The 24,589-nt window shown below is 43.1% G+C and overlaps 1 protein-coding gene across 5 annotated transcripts in view; it reads right to left on the bottom strand.

Moving 5' to 3' along the window:
* NEBL (nebulette) overlaps nt 1-24,589 on the bottom strand; it is a 673,305-nt gene that overhangs the window by 83,604 nt on the left and 565,112 nt on the right. For 4 of the 5 annotated variants that reach the window (XM_029588726.1, XM_029588729.1, XM_029588727.1 and 1 more), the window contains one exon: nt 16,962-17,054. The exons of the other annotated variant lie outside the window; for it this stretch is intronic. In XM_029588726.1, the coding sequence (XP_029444586.1) occupies nt 16,962-17,054 (93 nt within the window). The remainder of the gene's footprint in view (nt 1-16,961; nt 17,055-24,589) is intronic. 5 annotated transcript variants of the gene reach the window in all.

Here is a 24,589-nt window from a genome sequence, read left to right as displayed (position 1 = left end):
GCACAACCTCTGCTCCGGTTTTGAATAGCAAATGTTTTATTGACTGGACTTCCTAAATACTAATTTGCTGCAGCCTCCTTTCTGGCCTTATATTGGGCAAATCAACCCCACACATTTTTGTGCCCCTTTGAATTTGATATCATCATTCTAGTATGACTAATGCTATGTATTCTACACCAGCTTCATACATGGAGGCCTCACTTCCACTAAATCTGGAGATGAGCCAAAAATACACACTAGACTAAATCTCTGTGGGACAAAGCTGATTATCTTCCAAGCCACATTAAACAATTTTGTGATTTGAGAAAAATACTGCAAGTAAAATGTCTTTTTCCATGACTCAAGGACATTGTAGAACAGAAAACATAATATTTATAGAAAATATTAAACATAAAATTTATGGAAAAAGTTGAAATCGCATGCAATTCTAGATTAAGTTGGGTAATGCAGACATGCTTATTATATTTATATAATACAGGATCTCTGACTAGGAACTCATATTGAAGTGAAACTAAATTATAATGGTAAATGGATTTTTCCATGCTAGCATTGCTGATAAAGCATAGCTGTACTTACAGTATATATAACATTTGTAAATATAAAAAACAAAAGAAAAACACTTAAGTGATTGGGTATATATGATCCATTTCTAATCCTAGTGGATGTTTAAAAATACCCGCTTTTAGGATGACTATAGACCCTTCTTTGGGCAATATCTTACAGGATGTATTTTGTATATGTGTGTACCATTGCCATGTGTTAACTGATTATAACTAAAAACTCCCCAAATATTCATAAATACAATTGAACAAATCAACTGTTGCACTGGAGGTGGATCCTTGGCCTGGTGCAGGATTGGTATGGCCCTGTGGTCAGACCCAGAGAGCGCCTGCCACCAGGAGGTGGAGCACACAAGGAGACAGAGGATAGCTGGAGTTTCGCCAATAGCAATCCGGGGTTTCCGCAGGTTGAGCCCTTGGTTACCCGGACTGCCTTGACTTAAGTGGGCCTCCGAGGGTCTCCCAGAGAGATAGCAGAGAGTGTGCCCACCACGAGCAAAGGTGCACGGTTGGTGAAGTAAAGATTAGCTAGACCAGGACCAGGATCACCGGAGACCTCTGGAAGGAGACAGGAAGTGAAGGTCCTCCTGGCGAGATAGACAGCGCCTATTGGTCTAGCTGGAAGTAGGACATAGGCAGCGTCCGAGTAGGCTGGTCTGGTGGTCACAGGAGCGAAGAGAGTATCCGAGTGTAGCGCAAGGGTCAAAGCCAGTGTATCAGTCCAAGGATGGTCAGCGAAAGCAAGGGTCAGTTCCGAGATCAGTCCATACATAATCAGGATAGCAAAGGTCAGTTCCAAGCAGCGGTCCAACATAGTCAGACAAGCAGAGGTCAATACCGTGAATCAATCCGAGGAGGTACAACATGGAACAGGAACAGGAGAGACGCTGGAACACAGGGAGGACCACGGGAACGCAGGAACACAGGAACAAGACTGGATCAAGGACGCAGGAGAACAAGGAACAGCAAACTAGCTACACCGAAGTTTTGACTCGATTGCCAAGGCGAGGTTTTGGGGACAGAGCCTCGCCCAAGTAGGATCTTTAGGTGACGTCATTGGGTGGTGCCCGAAATAAGCCTCCCACCCTTGGCCCTTTAAATGTTCTTGTATCGGCTGCGCGCGCACCTAGGGGCGGGGCTGAGGAGGTCTAAGACGCGGAGCCCCTACGGGAGCTCCGCTGAGAGGCCTGCAGCATGGAGGAAGCTGGAGAGGGCCGTGATGAGCATCGGGGACGTCGGGAGCTGGCGGCAGCAGAAAGGTAGGAGGAACCGGAGCTGGTGGAAGGAAGCGCGAGGTGAGCAGGCCCGGTCGCGGCACCAATGTGGCCGAGATGAGCAACATCAACTCCTCTTCTTGTACCTTTCATCGATTCAAATGTTAGAAATTCTTCAGTGATATCAAATTTGCAGTTAATTCTTCTGACTGATTATGTATCACCACCCCCTCAAACCCACCCTGAATTGAATTTGTCTATCTATAGTGCTAACTATATTTAGAGTCCTATTCTCCCTATGTACTCTCTCTCTCTCTCTCTCAGCGGGTCATTTATCAAAGTGCTATATGGCGTATTTGCAATCTTTAAGGCGGCTTTGCATGCAAAAAGCACCATAACGCATGGAGCAATGCAAATCAGGAAAAAGGGAGGAGTTTGGGGTGGGATTTCTGACCAAGTGGACTGGCTTCGCAATTTGTAAAGCCGTATCGCAGTTTTAACTACACCTTTTTCATTAAGCCCTGCAATATGGCTTTATCGCACTTAGCGATGTTTTCTCAAATAGCATTTTCAGTATTTTAAGCTGCTAAGGGAGATAGAGCCTAACCTTCCACCATGGGGGGGGGAGGGGGGAGAGAGAGAGTGCCTAGCTATAAGGCCCTCATACTAGGTACGTATTTATACATTTATACCTTTATAGGAGGCCCACCTGGTTACTCAAGGTGAAGTTTAGGTATTAGTGTAGGGGTTAGAGGCCATTTTGACATTCAGAGTGTGACATACGAACAGAACAGTGCACTCTTATGAAGATTTGATGACCTTCGGAGTGTGGAAACTCACCCAAAGATGAGATTTGTGCAATGTTCTCTCAACCTACCTTGATTGACTCTCTACCTGGGTAACAGGTAGGAATTACAAAAATTCTGGCACTTACTGCAAAGTGCGAAAAAGTTATCGAAATTCTCGGTAATACCTATGTGAAGCGTTAAAATAGCACACTTTGCGATAAACAGCCTATTACCATAAAACACGCCCTTTTCCTATCGCATGCGATATTTAGTACATTTTGATAAATCCAGGCCTCAGTGATATAACAGCTGCAATTATGTGATAAAAACATATAATAAGCAATAATGTACTGTGTGTTGAGATATTTGTCTATGCGATAAGTCTGCAATTTTCTTAACCATATCCATTTTTATTTTTTAGTACGGGTGCTATTTCTGCTAAATTTATAGCATTTTTTAAGTATCTAAGGGTTAGGAACCTGTATCTAGGCAAATGAATAGCAGGCCTACATTTAGGTCCTAAATTTTAGGTTATTAAATGTAGGTGAATTTTCAGTTTAAAATGTAGGCTCTTGGGAGGTTTTTCTTGTGGAGAGTCCTCTCCCTGTGAGAGGTTGTGGCAGGGACTGAGACCGAGGTTTGCAGCCCTACCTGGGCTGAAACCGGAGGAACTACAGCTGGGTGATTTCCCTGACGCTCCGCCCCCCCTGTGAGGTCATCGTTGGGGGACGGAACTTGGCTCCCATAAGAGGGCAGAAGCTGCGGCGCTGAGCTGGAGGTTTTTCTTGTGGAGAGTCCTCTCCCTGTGAGAGGTTGTGGCCGGGACTGAGACCGAGGTTTGCAGCCCTACCCAGGCTGAAACCGGAGGAACTACAGCTGGGTGATTTCCCTGATGCTCCCCCCCCCCTGTGAGGTCATCGTTGGGGGACGGAACTTGGCTCCCATAAGAGGGCAGAAGCTGCGGCGCTGAGCTGGAGGTTTTTCTTGTGGAGAGTCCTCTCCCTGTGAGAGGTTGTGGCCGGGACTGAGACCGAGGTTTGCAGCCCTACCCGGGCTGAAACCGGAGGAACTACAGCTGGGTGATTTCCCTGACGCTCCGCCCCCCCCGTGAGGTCATCGTTGGGGGACGGAACTTGGCTCCCATAAGAGGGCAGAAGCTGCGGTGCTGAGCTGGAGGTTTTTCTTGTGGAGAGTCCTCTCCCTGTGAGAGGTTGTGGCCGGGACTGAGACCGAGGTTTGCAGCCCTACCCGGGCTGAAACCGGAGGAACTACAGCTGGGTGATTTCCCTGACGCTCCGCCCCCCCGTGAGGTCATCGTTGGGGGACGGAACTTGGCTCCCATAAGAGGGCAGAATCTGCGGTGCTGAGCTGGAGGTTTTTCTTGTGGAGAGTCCTCTCCCTGTGAGAGGTTGTGGCCGGGACTGAGACCGAGGTTTGCAGCCCTACCCGGGCTGAAACCGGAGGAACTACAGCTGGGTGATTTCCCTGACGCTCCGCCCCCCCTGTGAGGTCATCGTTGGGGGACGGAACTTGGCTCCCATAAGAGGGCAGAAGCTGCGGCGCTGAGCTGGAGGTTTTTCTTGTGGAGAGTCCTCTCCCTGTGAGAGGTTGTGGCCGGGACTGAGACCGAGGTTTGCAGCCCTACCCGGGCTGAAACCGGAGGAACTACAGCTGGGTGATTTCCCTGACGCTCCGCCCCCCCGTGAGGTCATCGTTGGGGGACGGAACTTGGCTCCCATAAGAGGGCAGAAGCTGCGGCGCTGAGCTGGAGGTTTTTCTTGTGGAGAGTCCTCTCCCTGTGAGAGGTTGTGGCCGGGACTGAGACCGAGGTTTGCAGCCCTACCCGGGCTGAAACCGGAGGAACTACAGCTGGGTGATTTCCCTGACGCTCCGCCCCCCCTGTGAGGTCATCGTTGGGGGACGGAACTTGGCTCCCATAAGAGGGCAGAAGCTGCGGCGCTGAGCTGGAGGTTTTTCTTGTGGAGAGTCCTCTCCCTGTGAGAGGTTGTGGCCGGGACTGAGACCGAGGTTTGCAGCCCTACCCGGGCTGAAACCGGAGGAACTACAGCTGGGTGATTTCCCTGATGCTCCGCCCCCCCCTGTGAGGTCATCGTTGGGGGACGGAACTTGGCTCCCATAAGAGGGCAGAAGCTGCGGCGCTGAGCTGGAGGTTTTTCTTGTGGAGAGTCCTCTCCCTGTGAGAGGTTGTGGCCGGGACTGAGACCGAGGTTTGCAGCCCTACCCGGGCTGAAACCGGAGGAACTACAGCTGGGTGATTTCCCTGACGCTCCGCCCCCCCCTGTGAGGTCATCGTTGGGGGACGGAACTTGGCTCCCATAAGAGGGCAGAAGCTACGGCGCACAGCCGTCGGCGCGCAGCCTAAGCTGCGTGCCAAAGGGGCGCGCCCCTATTTTTCTTTGCTATATTAAACCTTTTTATGGGCAGAAAGAGGAAAGTTAAAGTTTGGACCTCATCTCCGGGACTGCCTGTGAGGGGACCTATGGACTCCCACATAGTAAGAGGGGTGAGACAAAACAATTCAAGGATAATCCCTGATATCTCCTTTTCATCGGGATCCCCTGAAGTTCCTGAGGCTCAAGGGCCATCGCAGATGACTCAACCAGGTATGGATTCAGCATCACCTACACACCAAGGTTTTATTGGACTGAATGATTCAGTAAATATAAATAAAGATGTTGTTCCCTCCTTTAATGTAAAAGTAGGGCAACATTTAGATTCGAGACCGCAGGGTGCGACTAACGAACCAACTGTTCCCCAGAATATTACCTTAAATGATGTGTGGGTGGCTGTAGATAAACTCCAGAAGATTATATCTGATTCTATAGAGCAGAATAGAATAACCACTTCTGAAATTAAAAATGTTTTGGAAGGACACAGTAATCGTTTAGTACATGTTGAAGAACAAACAAAGGTTATGTCCTCCCAGATAGAAATTCTTAAAGAGGTAAATAACTCCTCTATAAAAGATGGTATAGTTATCCACCGTCAGATGGAAACTTTGGAAAATCAAAGTCGGAGTAGAAATTTAAGGTTTTTGAATTTTCCAGAAACTAGACTAATCTCTGCCATTGAGTTACTTAAAAAGTATTTCTCTGAAGTTTTGTCTATAGTAACATTAGATGAGACTAGTATATCTAAAATATACTATGTCCCTAAGACAAGGATAATGACTCAAGAGGGTCAGGAGGATATGGATGTTGCCCAAAAATCTCCTAATTTGACTTCATTTTTAGAAGCCTCCCAGGACGATATATCCTTAAGATCGACGTTATTAGTGACCTTTTGTAGGGAGAGAGACAAAAACTTAGTTATGCAAAAATATTTTGAAAATAAACAATTAAATTTTTGTGGGCAACGCATCCAAATTTTTCCAGACGTTGCTAGAGCAACTCAAACAAGACGTAAGCAATTCTTGACACTTAAGCCTAGAGTGTTAGCCTTAGGTGCATTATTTTATTTAAAATTTCCTTGTAAGTGCTCAGTAACGTACCAAAAGAATAAATTTATCTTTCAAGATCCTCCCACTTGGAGTCATTTTAGCTTGATAAAGAACAAGTGTTGAGAAATGTATCTGCAACAAATTGATATACTCTCCTGCTGTAAGAATTTACTTACAGATTTACTATGAGAACATTATTTGTATTAGACCTCCCATAATGTGGACTATATATTGATGTATAAATAATACTATGTTAGGCAATGTTAAGTTCTTTATGTCTTATATTATACAGAAGTATTTTCCTGTTTTTTACAATGTAACAATTGTTGAAAAATTCAATAAAATGTAAAAAAAAAAAAAAAAAATGTAGGCTCTTAAGTGTGGCTGAAATTAGGCACATAATTTGGGATCCTAAATTGAAAATGCTCAGCTTTTTTCAATATTGGCATTCATATCTCAAATGGCAACCGAGTAAAATTATCATTTACATGTTAAGTAGAACAATTGTAAAAATAATTAAAGAAAGCAATTGCAAGCATACTTAATATTCAAGCAGCTTTTGAGTGCTTATTTAAAGTAATTCAGATTTGCATACTGATGTGGGATAAAAGGAAGCCCATTCACAGATGCATTGCAAGCAAAAACAGTTCGTGTTTTCCTCTAGGTACAAATTATTTATCCTTCTAAGAATATAAGGAGTGTAATGCTGGATCAGACCAATAGTCCACCAAGTGCAGAATTTTGTCTCATCAGTGATTAAACCAGGTCATTTGGAAGAACCCATCAAATTGCAATGGGAAGATTAATTTCCTGTTGGGCATTCTCAGAAGAAAGAGGTGGTGATCCTCAAGTCTACCTGGCTAACAACTGTTAATGGATCTATCTTCCAGAAACTTGTCCAAACCTTTTTTGAATCCAGCTATACTACTAGCCTTGACTACAAAATTCAGCCAAAAAATCTACAGCTTCTTCAGGTAATCTGACATAATATGCATTTGTTAAGGAAAATTAAAATATTTGAATACAGAAGACAGAAAAAGAGATTAACGTTAGTAGCGCAACTTGATACACTGTTTTTTGTCTTGTTCCCCCAGCTAAGAATTCTTTAATAGCATCTAAAAATTGCTATTGTGAAGACATACTACAGAGGGCCCTAATTCAGGGTAGAAAAAACCCTATGTCTACCCCTCCCCTCATCATAAGCAACAGTGATCACAACTGGGGTAAGTTCCAACCAGGTAAGAAGTCACGTAATGGATGTAGGCTAGCCACGCTAAAAAAAAAAGAAAATTTAAAAAACAAGTACTGCAAACAAGAATTTGTAACCTCAGCATTATCAACTAACATATCAAGGCGCATGAAAAATGCTTTTAGTCAATCCTGATTTTGTTTTTACAGTTGTCCACCCCTACGAATTGGTGTTGATAAAATCTGTAAACAATTCTACAATGTTTATACAGTAAAAGACATTTACAGTGTTCAACCTTCAGCTGACTTTCTACACATGAGATTAATAAAACTAGGACTTGATAAAATACCCTTTATCACTTAAGAGTTGGCTGGAAGTGAATGAAGATCTGAATGACGATTATCATTATAGCTATACCGAAGAACGGGTGCTACTTTATTGGCAAGTATTTGCATTCATGATTAATGTCAACAGATTCTGCTTGGCTAGTACTCCAGCAACATGGTAATAAAAGTTAAAGATATGATCACTTCCATACCAGAGGACATTGTTTGTAAAGATATTTATTTATTTGAAACAGAATCTGAATGGAAAATCAGGACATTTATTTCCTTGCAATGCTTTTGATGCAATGTGGCCTGGGATGTCACACATACCCATATATCATCCCCAGTTATACCAAACTGGCAGTTATAAATTCTATGGGTGGTTGATCAACTCAGCTGAAATCAATAAGACCATAATGGGATGCTGCAGCAGAAGTGCAAACTATAGGCAGTTTAACTGCTGGCATTGCACATTTGATTTTCTACATGTATATCCTGAAGAAGTGGAGTAAGAGGAAAATATTACAAATATTGAAATGTTCCTTCCCTTCTTGTCCCTCTGTTATAAGCAATATTCCATAGGTGCTGGAAGAGGTGGTGTGACTTCTTGTAGATTCTATAAGATCTATAATAGGGCTGATAATTGAGGGGGCAAGGCTGGGGCGGAATAGAAAAAGATAAGGAGGAATCTACATTCCTTGAGGAGTGATCAAGAATATACAGTTTACATTTAATGAATGTACTGTACTTACTAACATAGTACATGACCATTTGGACCACCCAGTCTACCCAGTTGATTGACTGATTTATATTCCACCTTTTGGTATTTCAAAGTGAACTTTCCCCGTTCCCTCCGAGGCCGCTTCGAAATCGGAGTGGCTTCGAAGGGAACGGGGAAGGGAACTTTCCTTTCGCTCGCCCCCAGCTTCCCCTCCCTTACCCTATCTAACACACACCCCCTGCCCTATCTAAATCCCCTCCCACCTTTATTGCAGGAGTTACGCCTGCCTCTGGCATAACTTGCGTGCGCCAGCTGGCTGCCGGTGCGCCATCCCCCGGCACACCCGCTGTGCTGGAGGACTCAGAACCACCCCCAGCTCCACCCCAGACCGCCCCCCGGACCACTGCCCCGCCCCTGCCCCTGGCCCCGCCCCTTGTCCGTCCTTTTTTCAAAGCCCCGGGACATACGTGTGTCCCGGGGCTTGCGCGTGCCGCTGCCAAGCCTATGCAAAATATGCCACTGCATTTAATTTTTAAAATGCAATAAATCCAATAAACCTGGGCAAATGAAAGGAGTTTTTAATAAAGGAAACTTAAATATTTCAGAAATTGTAGACTTTTTGTGGTATTGTATCCAGTTCTGGATATATAAAGTTACAGACAATTAGCAGCAGTCTAGAAGGGGCCTACCAAAATGGTATAGTCCAGAGCCATAGCCAGGCCATTTGCCACTTATGGCCAAGTGAAAAAGTGTACCCTCACCCTGAAAACAAGCTAGGGGACTCTGTTAAATAAAGGGGTCTTTAATTGTATTTTTTAAATTTTCCCCCAAGCAGTTTTCCCATGCTTCGTTGGGCTTCCAGATCAATTGGAACTAGTACAATTCTGGTACCATAAGCCTTCATTCAAAAACTGAACTGGAAACCCCAAGAAGCCAAATGTTGCATGTCTTGCAACAGCAGAGAAATGTGTTTATTTATAAAATGCATTTACTCCTTTATTGTGCAAAATAAAGTATCATGGGCCGCATATTCCCAAAATTGGCATATTCCATTCACTAAACTAAATATAAAATGCTTTTCTCTACATTTTATTTTCTAATCACTTTTCCTATTAGTAAAATAGAACAAGCGAGGCTGCTATAAATCCCTACACAGAAACCACATACTAGCAGAATACCTCACCTTCTTCATATGTACAGAATACAAACAGACCTTCACCAAATACAGAATAAAGAGTCCATAAAATATAAATAGAAACCTGCAGACAAAAACTGAACTGGAAACGGCAACAAGCCAGACTCTACATTTACATTTATTAAAATTTATAAACCATCTAACACTTAAAAAGGCCTAGGAGGTGAACAAAATAGCATACACAATTTAAATCTGAAAACAAGAAATAAAAGGATGTACAATTAAAATTAAAAAATTAAAATACGTTACAATGGTGCAAAAAATAAACGATGGAAAACCAGAACCTCATAAAGCATCAAATAATAAAATCAAGAAATATAAGCCATCAATCTTAATAATTAACTATACTAATATAAAGAATAAATATTTCAAAACATTCGATAATTAGAAACTCATCTAAAAATATTCCAAATGGCAATAAAAAATATTCTAAATTATTGGATACATCAAATAACACACAATAAATTAAAACTAATTAAGATATTAAAAAATCTCCCATTCTCCATACCTGGAAATTTTGATTTCCAGATGCCCTGAGATTGTTGTGGATTTGTAATGGGGCAGGGGTTGTTACACACAAACTTTCTCCTCTCTCTCAAATGCTGAATCATACATACACACACAGGCTCAACCATATACTCACATGCAACAGGCTCTCTCATATGCTCAGTTATACACACACAGATTCTCTCAAACGCTCAGTCAAATATACACAGACGCACAACGCTCTGTCTCTCATGCTCAATTATACATACATATGCTCTGTTTCTCATGCTCAGTCGTACACACGTACATACACAATCTGTCTCATGCTCCGGCACACATACACACAATCTGGCTCAAGCTCAGTCTCATACATACACACACACACACACACATTGTTTCTCGTGATCAGTCATACACACAAATGCTGTCTCATATTCAGTCATACACACAAGCTATCTCTCATGTTCAATCACACACACGCACGCTATCAATCATACACACTATCTGTCATGGTCAATTACCTACACACATACACATGCTGTCTCATACTTACACTTACAGGCTCTAAAGCTCAATCACATATATATATATATATATAAACACATGCTGTCTCTCATGCTGTCATATACTGTATAAACATACAAGCTGTCTCTCATGCTCAATGATGCATACATACACACACACACACACTGACTCATGTTCAATTATATACACACACACACCCCCTCTCATTCTCAGCCATACACACAACATACACATACATGCTCTGTCTCTCATGCTCTTTCACTTCTTTCCCCTTCTGGAAGAACAAGGGGCAGCAGCAGCAGCCGCCTCCTTCTTCAGCTCGGACACTCACTAGACATTTTCTTTGTGCCTCTAAACTCCTGGCCTTGCTGCTTCTGCTTATGATTGTGAGGAGGGGGATGGGGAGTGGGAGTCTGATGCTGCTTCGTTCTTCCCATGGGTCATGCTCCTAACTGCCTGGAGGGGGGGGGGGGGGGGGGGCTGATGCTTCTTGCAACTATGCAGAGCGGGCTCCTTCTGACTGCTGAGGTGAGAGGCCAATGCTGCTTCTTTTAGCTCCGCAGTCACGCTTCTTATGACTGCCGGGGTGGGAGTGGAGGGGAGGGGAGTGGAAGGCTGATGCTGTTTTTTTCAGCCGTGTGGGCCCTGCTTCTCTTGACTGCTGGGGTAGAAGGTCAGTGCTGCTGCCCCACAGGGGGGTGTAGAAGGCTGATGCTGTTTGTAGCAACTCCATGGGCTGCACCTTCTGACTGGAGTCAGGCCAATGTTTCTTCTGTCAGTCAGACCGGAGCTCTGCAGGAGGGGCTCCAAAGCTTCATTTGAGCTGGGTGGCAGCATTGATGATTTTTTTATTCCAATTTGGACAGCTCCCTCCTTTTCAGGGACAGCCCTGATGATAAACAGAACTCCAGAAGCTATTCTTGCCGAATAGCTGTGTATCAGGTGGAGGGGGGGGGGGGGCAGCTCTTCAGCTAAATTGTGAGATAGATGGCACCCTCTGGAATATGGCGCCTATGGCCGAGGCCATATCAGCCAGAAGCTAAAGCTAGCTATGGCCCTGGTACAGTGTCTGTACTTAGAAACCTTATGAGGTGAGAATTAAGGACCAAAACATCCATACACTGGATGAGAGAAAGTTGAATAAGGATATGACAAAGATATTCAAACATCTCAACGATATGTGTAGGGATCCCTTGGGCCTTCCCCATATGGACCTAGATCCCAGCTCTGGGGTTAGCCAGCTTAGAGGGACGTGCCATTCTCAACAGCACCTCCGCAGAGTCTTGCTGCAATGGTTGATTCCCAGTTAGCAAGTGGGTCCAGGACAGAGTAGTCTGGAGCTGTGTAGACTTTCTTTTCAAGGTGTAAGGTGTGTGTCAGTGTCCTCTCCAATTTTAGATACCTGCCTAGCTAAGGAAGGGAAAGGCACTGCCCTGCAAGTTTGCCCGTAGAGGACTGGAGGGATTTAAGAGTGAAGGAAGGATTTTTGCTGTTTTCCTAAGTTTTGGATTTCTTGTTTCAGCTGAGGACTTGTGCATATCTGGCAGGCTGTTTTCCCAAGTCCAGGGAGCTCAGAAGGAAGCTGTAAACCTCTTTGCCCCATCCAAGTGCAGGTTTCAGTGACTATTAAAGTGGAAGTAGAAGCTTTGCCTACTTTTGTCTACCTGATAGGGAAGGAAGGTTTTTTTTCTGCCCTTCACCTCCTTCCTTATCCCAGAGCTAAAAGCTTTAAGAACTGTTTCCAGTAAGAGGCCTTTCCTCAAGAAAGGTCTGCATCCATCCAATTTGAAGAGGAAGTCAAGGGAGAGAAGAGGAGAAGGACGTCTGGAAACCCCTAAAAGAATTTCCACCCTGGGGACACAGGACAGACTGGAGATTGAGAATATCCATGGACCTCAGGTATTGTGGGGAGGGGACTCATCCACACCTGGGACTCCTCAGCCAACTTGAGATAATTATCATTCTGCCCCATTGAGGATAAGCAGATTCGAAGGCCCTGTACTGAAGGATACCTCCACAGAGGTAGAGACACTTTAAATTTGTACTTCCATGACTGAAGAATCTAGTTGTAACTGGACATCTCATTTTGATTTACATCTTTATTATTTTGCAATCAATCACAGCAAACTTTATTGTGAACACCCATCTATCGAGTCCAGCCTGTTTTGTCAGTGTTCCTGCCCCACATAGCCATGGTGACACACACAGAATGGATTTGACCCTAGCCTAGGGTCTTGAAGGATATCTTTCCCCTCAAGAGTCAAAGAACCCACTCCATGGGGGACAAGGACTCGTGATTGTGACACTGGGACTCTGCCCCAGGATTTTTATGACCCTGCTAAGATTCAGCTCATGCACTGAATTGGGGTTACATAAGAATAACACACAAAAGGCTAGCCTACAACTTTTAAGTGGAAAGGAGCTTCTAGAATAAGTGCTAAAATATCTGGAAGGGATAATGCTCTGGAGAAACATAAGGAAGCATTTCTTCACAGAAAGTGAATGGATGAATAGAACAGCCTCCTAGTGGAGGTGGTAGGACAAAATCTAACAAATCCCAAAAGCAAGCAAAAAGTATAAATAGTACTAGGGGATGAGAAAACCAAGGTAAAGGTGAAGGTGAAATAGGGAAAATTAGTATATTAGATGGGCTATATGGTCGTTATCTTCTATCAAATTATTTTTTTATACTTCTACTAAAGGTTTATGAAGAAACCATTAACTACTGTACAAGTAAACTAATCACATCAAATCATTAATTAAAACATGGATGCTTTCTTTACATCTTAAAAGATATAAATTCAATAATTTTTACATTTCACACAAACAGGGTCATTCATCAAAATGCTTAATTGTGTTAATGTCATAACGTATGCGATAATAATGCTATCGCTCGGCGCAAATGCAAATTTCGGGAAGGGGCAGGATTAGGGAGGAGTTTGGGTTAGAATTATTAAAATGAGGGGCAATATTGCACTGTTTTAATGCTGGAAATAACTACGCCTTTTGTCCCGGTGTTAAGCTGTGCAATATGTCCGAAACGGCCATAACACAATTTGTGATACATTATTCAAAATGCATTTCGGCCACTTCTGGACTTGGGAGGTGAGGAGAGGGCAGGGAGAGGGAGGGAGTGGAATGGAGTAGAGCATCTGAGGAGGCCCTCACAGTGTGCAACTATTTATATGCCTTTAGGAGGGGCATATAATAGCTCGAGGTGAGGTGTTGGTGGTGGTTTAGGGTTTAGGGGCCAGTTTTTCATGTAGAGTGAGACGTATGAACAGCACAGTACTCCTCAGTGAAGTCTTGACATCATTTGGAGTGAGGAAAGTCTCACAAAGATGAAATTCTACTATGCTCTCTCACCCTAGCTTGATGGACTCTATAACAATGGATACTACTGTTGTGCCATAAACATGCCCCTTTTTCTAGGTGCTGGTTTCCAAACAAAATAATAAACAGTGAAAATAAATTATTTTACAGGGAAATTTTCAAAGGAATTCTTTGGGTATTATCCATGGGGAAAAAAAAACCCTTTGAAAATTGTCCCCATCCCACCATGCGGGGAAAAGTATATGTGCTGTCCAAAGGGGCAGCACTGGGGGCAGGGTTAAAGCAGGACCGGTAAAGAACAAGCAAGGGTTTCAGTTTAAAATCCCCCTGCATTCTTTATCCAGCATGCTTTGCACTTGCAAGAAGGTCGGGCAAAAATCCCCAAGGCACTGGTGCCACAAGAATTTTGAAAAGGAAACTCTGCAGGGAGTTTCCCTTTGAAAACTGGCTTGCAAGCACCATGAGAAATATGAAAATTGCCTTCTTACTATCCAGTGAGGACAGATTTCAGAATTCTTTAACAGCTTTTCCAGATAAACTTTAAAATGCGGATTTTCAGCAAGAAGACCTCCAAAGGATCAGGCCACGCCCTAAACATCCACAGCTAAGTACATCAAATACACAAACAGGAACTTCCCCAGAGGCATTGATGTAGGTATCTTTAATACATTTGCTTCTAGTCAAAACATGTAGAGTATAGACAAATGCAATTAATCATAACAAGAATCATCTCTGCAAAAAAAGCCAGCAAATATATTTTTCTTAAAGAAACTGAAACAAAGAGACACAAATTAGGAGCCTCACACTCATCTCACTGATCTGCTTGTCTTGAAAGCAGACCCAGCTACATATGACCCTCATTAAAAACGTATACACACAGAAGAGACGACTATATGAGGAGAAGAATACTTTTGTTTAAAAATCATAGCCTCCCCCCCCCACACACACTGCCAAAGAAAACAGAGAAACTATTTACAAAAGTCAGAGTAATACTGCTGTTCAAAGTATCATATAATACGATCTATCATCATGTAAAGATATCTCAAAAGCAAACAATACATCAGGCTCTTAGGGACGACAATCATCATATTTTTAGTGTTAAAGGTTTATAAACATATACAATTTTCAAATCAGTCTGTCTTGTGCAAGTTACAGAATCCCAAACTTACTTTTACCAGGCATGTGAGTAATTTCCGGGCAGCCTATTTACCCAGGTAAATTGCCCTTTCTGAAATCGCTCTTCTCTGGTCTGTTAGAACTATACGTAGGTTTAATCAGCATACATACATTTAGCTGGGTGAAAAAGAGGTATCCCCTAAGATATGATCAGATTAGGAGTGAAAACTGGCAGACTTACATGGAATTTCCAAAAGAATACCGGTACATGCCTCCTTTGCCATCCACAAAATTAGCCTGTGTAAAGCATGTAGGTGCTTTTAGCTTGCATGCTTCATGCTAGCTGCTTTACAAAGTACCTACATGCTTTGCAGCTACATGGCCTATTTAAGAATTATACCCATCAAGACGGTCCCACTATTATGGCCCAACATATGTTTTATCTGAGAACAGCCTGTATCAGAGGAACATGAAATGCTATCAGAAAAGTGATATGAATGTGAGCACAATGATGGGTTGTTATAATGGAAATTACATTATACTGTATGTATAATTACATTAATATGCATATACTATTATCCTCTATAAATGAAGATCTTTGTGTATCTATTAGCTGAAAGATTTTGCCATGGTTTATTAGCATATTTTTACTTTGGTGTATTTATCTAATTTGTTTGTCATTCAGCTCCTTTGTTAATTTATTAAATCATTTTCCTAAAAATATGATTCTACCTCAGTCTCTTATCCTTTTGCTTTATTAAAATGGCACAGCCTCACTAGTTTTAATGCAGAGTAACAGACTGAATATTCTAATGAAAATGTATCAGGATAAAGGCAATAAAGATTAAGAATGTGCAGGAGAAAAAAATTTGTTTTTTCCCATGAATTTTGGTTTGTGGATTGTTTTATTCATTTTCATTGGTGAGAAAAAACAATCAAACAATTAAAATAAAAAAAAACCCAACACAAAACAGCCAAAAAACAAAAATAAGGCTTCCGGGGCCTCCCATCCACCTGCTCGAAAAAATGCCCCAATTACCCGGTCTGGTGGGGATGCGTTGGCTTCAGCCTCAGCCTTGCATAAGCAGAAGGCACAGTAGATCACCACAACCATGGCCTACGCAAGGCTAAGGCTTCAGCCTGACCTGCAGCCGGGTCCTCGACCTAGGCCGGGGCCTGAACCCAGGTCCAGAGGCTGGGTTTCGATGCCAGGGCCTTTGCCCGGAATAAGGCTCAATGCCATGACCTGACCTGGACACATTGCTGTACATCAAAATGGCACCATCCACTAGGGTTAATAAACTCCAGTGCGTCCCCAACAGACAGTGTCATTTGGCTTGTAAGTGTCAAAGAACTAAGAGGATGAAGAAGAGTTTCTGAGGCCTGAGCCTGACCTTTGGCCTCAGCCCAGGGGTCAGGATCTGGTCTCCTGGCCAAGGCTTTGGCACTGGGCCTAGGTCTGGGTCCAGGCCCCAGCACTGGGACCTGGCCCCCAGGCCGGGTTGCAGCATCGAGCATTTGTCTGTGTCAAGGCCCTGGCACTAGGATCCAGCCTCAGGGCTGGGTCACAGCATCAGGCCTGGTTCCGGGCCTAAGCCCTGGCATCGGAACCCAGCCTCCGGGTCGGGTTGCAGTGTCAGGCCTGGGTTCGCATCAGGACCTGGCCTCCAGGTCGGGTTGTGGTGTTGGGCCTGGGTCCAACATTGAGACCCGGCCTTCACCAGATACCAGATGGATAAGGTAAGTTTTTTTGTTTTGTTTTTTTTTTTGTTTTAATTTTTGGGGGTCTCGGCTGAGGCCCCGGCATCAGCCAATACCTCCACTGAGACCCTGGTGTCATACTCAGACCTAGGCTATGATCCCTTCTTTGGGCCTAGGCCTAGGCCCAAATCATTAGTTCAAAATGAAATGAACGAATAAGATTTGTTTCATTCAGGGGGCTGCATTTTGCAGTTTCGTTTTAGATGAATGCACATCCTTAATGAAGATACTGTGCTCTAGTGAAGAAATGCATCTGGGAAAAGGGAATTAAAGTTCTAAGAACTTACAGCACTGATGCTCTGCTGAGTTTTCTTTACTCGCTCAGTCTCTGGAGTCTCTTTCACTGCTGTACCAGCTCCCACACCTTCTTTATAAAGCACCTTCATTACATAAGGGAAAAAAAACGAATAATAATGAGACTCCTGGAAACACAAAGTACAGTTCCGATAATAAAGCCCAGCAATCTGCCACGTTGCAAACTGATATGATTAGAACTTTTGTACATGAACATAAAACTGTGATTGATTTTCATAAACATTTCAAATGCTGTATAATCCATAAATATAAGTTGTGGTTTATTTCTGCTCCCTTTTTTTTATCCATCTTTAGCAAACTCAGACATTTATTGGGTGGAAGAGATTTGAAATTATTACCTGGCCAATATATAAGTCATTTACAAATCTGCATTTTTTAAAATGTTGTTCAATGTAAATTTGCATTTAATGTTTTTCTCCCACCAGCATCTACTGTGAAAAATGTCAACTTCAGCAGATTGTATAAAGGGCTGAAAATACCAATATGAAATTTAAATTCTATGCCTCCTGCAAATTTAAATCCATTTTCAATCTTCACTCTTTCTAACTGGTTTTCCAAGATTTCTTCTACCAATATGAATGAAAAAAAAAAACATTTCCAAGGAAAAATCCACTTAACTTCTGACATAATGGTATATTTACTAAAATGTCATAATGTGTTAACACATATTCAGGGTCACATCAAATTGCATTAGGGCATTATCAATGGCAATAGCGTATGCAATAAATGCAAATTTTAAAAATGTAGTCAAGTGGGAGGAGTTTATGAAAATGAAGGGTGCTCAGTGTTGCATGCAATAAAGTAACACACACTATCACAGGATTTAACTACACATTTTTTCCTGGTGTTATGCCTACGATAGCTATGCATTATGGCCGAACTGAGATTTGCAATATTTATCACACATAAAATCTTCACTGATGTCTACTAGAGATGTGAATCGTGTCCTCGATCGTCTTAACGATCGATTTCGGCTGGGAGGGGGAGGGAATCGTATTGTTGCCGTTTGGGTGTGTAAACTATCGTGAAAATCGTTAAAATCGTGAGCCGACACACTAAAACCCCCTAAAACCCACCCCCGACCCTTTAAATTAAATCCCCCACCCTCCCGAACCCCCCCCCAAATGCTTTAAGCCGTTCTGGACCACCGCTGGATCCCCAGGTAATTTAAAGCATTTGGGGGGGGGGTTCGGGAGGGTGGGGGATTTAATTTAAAGGGTCGGGGGTGGGTTTTAGGGGGTTTTAGTGTGCCGGTTTTCCTGCCCTCCCCCTTCCCCCGATTTACGATTTTTAACGATAAATCAGGGGAATTGGTATTGTATCGTGGCCCTAACGATTTTTGACGATTTAAAATATATCGGACGATATTTTAAATCGTCAAAAAACGATTCACATCCCTAATGTCTACTGTGCTGTTCGTGCATGTAAAACTGCCCCCCAAAACCTAGCACACCACCCAAACCTCACCACAAGTTCAGAATGCCCTTTCTTACAGTGGTATAAAAAGTTGACTAATATGTGTGCCTCTTCATTGGCTCTCTCTCTAGCCAGCAGCAGCCCAAAATGCAAAAATATTGCGGGTGAGATAAACTTAATGTGCATTGCAGTAAAATAGCTATGCAATGCAGTACCTGAAAAATTACCCTAACCACACCCCTTTTTTTATTGCGATTTGATGAATCTAGGGGATTGTTAGTAAATATTTGTCAGTTTGTATCTGCATTTCTCATATTGACTCAGGGTGGAGTGCAGCAATAAATAAAACAATTGAATAATAAACACAATAAAAAAGCAGTAATTCAGACTTTAAAATGCATATACAATAATTAAATATAATACCATAAAGATAAATACACAAACTGTACATTGATATTAATGGGACCTACTGAAAATCAATGTGCATTAGTGCATTTCAGTAAATACCCACTAATGAGTTGCTCATCTTTTCATCCCACACAATAACTTCAACTTTTTTCTTTCCTAAATCTCTCCCCACTTCCTTTTTTTTTCTCTCTAGGGACATGACTAGCCGTTATTTTGATCCTTACCAAGCCAAATCGGTCTTTTTCTACCTTCCAAGCCTTACTTCTTCGTGCCTAATTCAAACTTTTCTCTTGTATTTGGCTTTATATCATATTTTCCTCAATTCCTTTAAAGCATCTATAAGAGCTTATTGTTATTAGTTCCTCCGCAAAGTTTGAAAGGAAAGGCAGCTGGACCTTCTGTGCAGTATCTTAGAGAGTGATACTGGGGAGGGTTTAGAATGAAGGTTTGCTTTTTAGCAGATGACATTAACATCTACAACAGTATTAAGATCGATCCACAATAGAGGCTATATTCCCGTGGGAGCAGATAAAATGAAACATGATCTAGAAGAGCCTGAGGAGTGATCAAATGCTTGGTAATTAAGATTCAATGCAAGGTGCAGTATCACACACTATAGGGTGCAGAAACTCAGAAGAGTAGTACACAAGGGGGATGCCATACACGAATAGACATTTACCAGGAAAGTAACCATGGGAAAATTCTATTGTTGATTCTAAAGTCAAGAGCCAGAGTGTTATGCAATTGGCACAGGATAGACAGATGTTAGGCTGCAATGAGATTGATGTACCCATCCGAAGAAATATAAAGGAAATGGCAATGCCCTTTATATACATTGATAGGCAGCATCCAGAATACTTAATCTAATTCTGACTGTTATATCTCAGGAAGCACAGGATTGGGTTGAGGGCACCCCAGAGCCAGGCTGACTGAATGATGCAGGATGTGAATTTAGAAATTGTAGATGTATGACTGGAAGAGAAACCAGACAAACGGGATATGGTGAAGACATTCAAATACTATGGCATGTACCAACTTGCATTTTGAGCTGCCCTTGAACCAGGGACTGCTTGCTTCAGGGTTGAAATGCTATATAGAGAGCCACAGAATTGCTCTGAGAAAGTCACTTTCAGACGAGACTACTGATGGCCTTCTGTATGGCCCCACCCCTGTCGATCCAGCCTGGTCTTCAAGGGATTCAAAAGGCATGCTGAGACACCTGAAATGTATTTCTAGCATTTAGAAGATGCTAGACTCACTGTCAACTAGGCAACAGGCTTTTTCTATTATTGGTCCCACTATGTGGAATATTCTACCATCTGATATTCGAGACATTACTAAAGCTTTTCCAAAAGAGGTTGAAACATTATTTATTTGTACTTGAATTTACTGGATTTGATGCTTTTATTTTTAAGCCTAATTTGTATTGTTTGTTTTATGTTTATTATATTTATGTGATTTTGTATGTCCCCTGTTTTGGTGCTTCATCTTAGACTAGGGGTGGTACGGGTTTTGTATGTCCCCTGTTTTGGTGCTTTATCCTAGACTAGGGGTGGTACAGGTCTGGGTTCAGGTCTGGTTGGGAAGGAAGACTTCTCTTCCGATGCACCTGACACTGTCTATCTCTATCTCTATCTCCATGACCACTTCATACTCTATATCACACAGTTCCAGGAGGTGCCTGATAGTGAAAAATAAGAGCAGGGAAGCCAAAATTACCACCACATGAAGAAACCAGGAATCACAACAGGGTCCAGTCGTGTGCATGTTATAAAATCAGGATTTACGCGAGTAACATTTTGAAAATCTGCCCCTATAAACCCCCAAAAAGCCTATCCCCTAAAAAGGGATGAATCAAAAATATCAAAGCTCTTCCTACTGTCCCTAAAAAGCAAAATCACATAGGGATAACGTTAGTGATTGGAATAGCTCCATCACAGTATTGTAAAAAAATTAATAAATAAATAGACGTTCAGCTAGGAGGCCAAGAAACAGTGTGGGATCCCAGAGGAAGACCAGTGAGCTCTTCTTCTTGTGTATAATGATGTGTTATCTAATGTGAAAGTTTTGACGTTCTGTGATAGTCATGGACAAGTCTGTGACTATCCTGTGTCTGTGGTGGGATACCCAATCATGGCAATGTGGATCCTTCTTGCCTGGCTGACAGTGGCAAACTTTGGGAACTACTGGTGTGATTGTTTTGTCACCCCTAGCATGGACCTTCTGCTAGGGCTTGGCAGAAACCCAGTTGGTGGTGGCAACTGACTGACCTATGCCTTCAGACCATGGTAGCCTGAGAGTAGCCTTTCTTGCTGGGGCTTGGCAGATGCACTGCTAATTCAAATTTGATCCTGTTTTTTTGTCAAATGTCCATATAACGTTAATAAAGCTGTGTCCCTTGATATCCAAGTATGTGCCCATATTTATTTGTGAGCAGTTATGTTTAGACTGTGTGAAGGAGGATATGTGAAAGAGAAAAGCTGGATAGTCCTGGCTGCCCACGTAAGGATATTTTCGGCCATCCAATTTCTTATTAAAGGCTTTGATAAAGTGATCCTCTCCTACTCACTGTAATTAATCGCATGTCTGGCAATAACACCTGGCCCAGTTCCAATACAGCTTTTGCATTGTTTATGATACTAAATTGCCCACAACTATGACATTAATTATCTTAACCTCTTCCTACCTTTTGGATCAATGTGTATTTTTAACACAGTTAAGTACATTATCATTAGGAAACCACCCTAAAACTACATTCATGTCTCTTGGGTGTCCCCAACCTTATTTTTTTTAAATATGTTTTGTTTCTCCTGGTCTTGCAGCATTTTAAGTTGTTCCTTCTATATCCGGTGATGGATTCTCTGCTTTAAGAACCCTTTAAAGGAAAGGCCACACCAGCTCTTTTATCTCTATATGCTTCCTTCATCATTTCAATTGCATTATTTCCAATTTAAAGTTTTAACTTAGCTATGCTGATAACATATAACCTCTCATTATACTCAAGACTGATAGCTGATATTATATGCAATACCTCAGAAAAATTGATTAAAAATGTTGACCATTTGTAAACTAATAAGAATTGTGGTTTCTGTTAGTCCATGTGAATATGTAGAAGGGTGAAGAAACAAGTTGTATGTGTTACTTATTAATTGGAATAACTCAATACAGTATGACTAGCTTTTGAGAGCTCTCTTCCTTTCATCAAGGCAGTGAGGAAACTGCAGTTATACTGGGTTTAACAGTAGAGTCTGGTAGGCCTCAGATTGTCTGCATATGTCATTACAGTTCAGGAAAAAGGAAGGAGGTGGGTGTTGACTTAGATAACATTTGTAGTAACATAGTAACCCAGAGACAACCTAAGAAAATCATAAAAGATCTACAACTACTAAAATATTCCCTATTTCTACCCTTCCAGCAGCCACTTAAATTGAAGCAAAAACTGAAAAGCTGTAAGCTTCAAAAGAAACCCAAATAGCAGAAAATGGCAGAAAACCCTGCAGGCTGCCATGAAGCAAGCTGTGCCAGCACGTATCATAGAATCAGAGAATCCAGCTACTCACATGGGGAGGATGTTCAACATAAAGGGGCAGATTTTCAAAGGGGTACGCGCACAAGATACGCGTAAGATACGTGCGTACCCCCCCCCCCGAAAACCTGCCCCAAGCTCCCCCTACGCGCACCGAGCCTATGTTGCATAGGCTGCTGGCGCGCGCAAAACCCCGGGACACGTTTAAGTCCCCGGGGCTTTCCTGGGGGTCATGTCAGGGGTGTGTCGGGGGGGGGGGCGTGACGCGGCCGGCGCATCATCGGGGGCGTAACTTTGGAATAGAGATGGGGGGGGAATTAGTTAGGGCCGGGGGTGGGTTAGGTAGGGGAAGGGAGGGGAAGGTGGGGGGAGGCGGAAGGAAAATTCCCTCCGAGGCCGCTCTGATTTCGGAGTGGCCTCAGAGGGAATGGAGGCAGGCTGCGCGACTCGGCACGCGCATTCTGCCGATTTTGGGCAGCCTTGCGCGCGCCGACCCTGGATTTTAAAAGAATCACGCGGCTACGCGCCTATCTATTAAAATCCGGTGTACTTTTGTTTGCGCTGGTCGTGCGAACAAAAGTATGCATGGGCGTACTTTTTTAAAATCTACCCCAAAGTGTGTCACATTCATACTTCGCTACAGAACTTTTTTCTGCAGGACATGCTGGGACTTAGTAAGACACCTTTTTTGCTAGATGTCTGCTCAAATATAGGGCATTCGGTCAATCTGCAGCCACAGCCGCAGAGAAAGAAGTGGGAGCATGGAGACATGCTGAAACTGTACCTGCATGCCGATGACCCCATGGAGTCAGAATCACTGTTGGCCACCCACTGCTGCTGTCATTACCTCCCTCCTGCTGCTGCCTCTTATGATGGATGGTGTCTAGGCCTGTCACCACCGCCACCGTTGTCTCTTCTAGCAGTTGTCTTATGCTGACACCCATTACTGGCACAGCTGCTTCTTTCTGTGCTTGGCAGCTCATGTTGGGGTCTGCCATTGGCCATGAATTCACATCGCCTTCCCACCGCACCTCATGCTGCCACTGCATTCAAACTGGGCTAGCAGAAAGTAAAGAGCTACCATGGGTAAGGAGATGAGAGCTTGACACTGCTTCACTGCCACAGCCAGCCTGACCCCAGTCCCTCTGATGGGGCCTCCCCTGTATAGTTGTGGCTAAAACGGAAAGGAAGCATAATGCTTCTTGTCACCAGCAACAATTGCAACAACTGTTGAAGCCATGGTAAATGCACCAAGGGCCAAATACCTGCTGATGGTGAGTTCCCCAAGAGTCACTATTTATTTGAATCTGTGAGATCTTGTAATATGATTCATCTTATACAGTGTTGCTGAGAATGTGCTACTGAGGAAAATTGAGGAAGAGGACCTTAGAGGAGATCATGAAGGAGGGGATGGGGTGCAGAGGACATGAAGAGAAAGCCACTGGTGGGAATGGGGGCCAAAGAGGAAGGAATGGGAAGAGTACCATAGAAGAGGTCATGGAAGGATAGGAGACAGAGAACTTGAGGAGTCATTGGGGAGAATGGGAGGCAGAGAAACTGAGAAAGGATCGTTGGAGAATGTGGGGACAGAAAAGGAAGAGGGGACATGGGATTGAGGTAAGACAGGATTAGAGAAGAAGCTATGTTAGAAATAGAAGAAAGAGGACCTTAGAAGGGACCATGGGGAGGGACAGAAGGGGGGGGTCAGCCAGGTGAATATTGAGAAGAAGGGAGAAAGGGGGATCAGGGAATGCTGGGCAGAAGAGGAGTTAAGGTGATCTTGGGAGATCCATAGTCCAACTTATTTTGTTTTTCCAGTGGAAGCTGTTTTGGCATTCTAAGTACCAGTATATATGCAATGCTGTCTCTTCATAGGCTCTGTTGATGGTTGCTGGGATGGGGCTGTTGTGGGCCCCGAGATCTTGGGCAGTTGCCTCACTTGGACTTTTCCTTCTAAGGACAGCCCTGTATTTGAGTAGTGGCTCCTTTTTTTCCTAGAAAAAAAAAGCATTGTCCCTCTCTGAACGTAGTAAACGTGATCCAATAGGGATGTGAATCGTTTTCCATATCGTCTTAACGATAGAAATCGTGTGGCAGGGCAAGAAAATCGTCTTAGGCACGATTTTTTAGTTAAAAAATCGTTAAAAATCGTTTTTTCCGATTAGTGCGCACTAACTCGAGTTAGTGCGCACTAACGGGAGTTAGTGCGCACTAACTGAAAATGATACAATTTGACACTTTTCAGGTCAG

This window comes from Rhinatrema bivittatum, chromosome 2, assembly GCF_901001135.1.
Source record: "Rhinatrema bivittatum chromosome 2, aRhiBiv1.1, whole genome shotgun sequence".
Classification (NCBI taxonomy): Eukaryota; Metazoa; Chordata; class Amphibia; order Gymnophiona; family Rhinatrematidae; genus Rhinatrema; species Rhinatrema bivittatum.
Note: the sequence above shows the minus strand (reverse complement) of the source record. Positions and strands in the feature narration are given on the sequence as shown.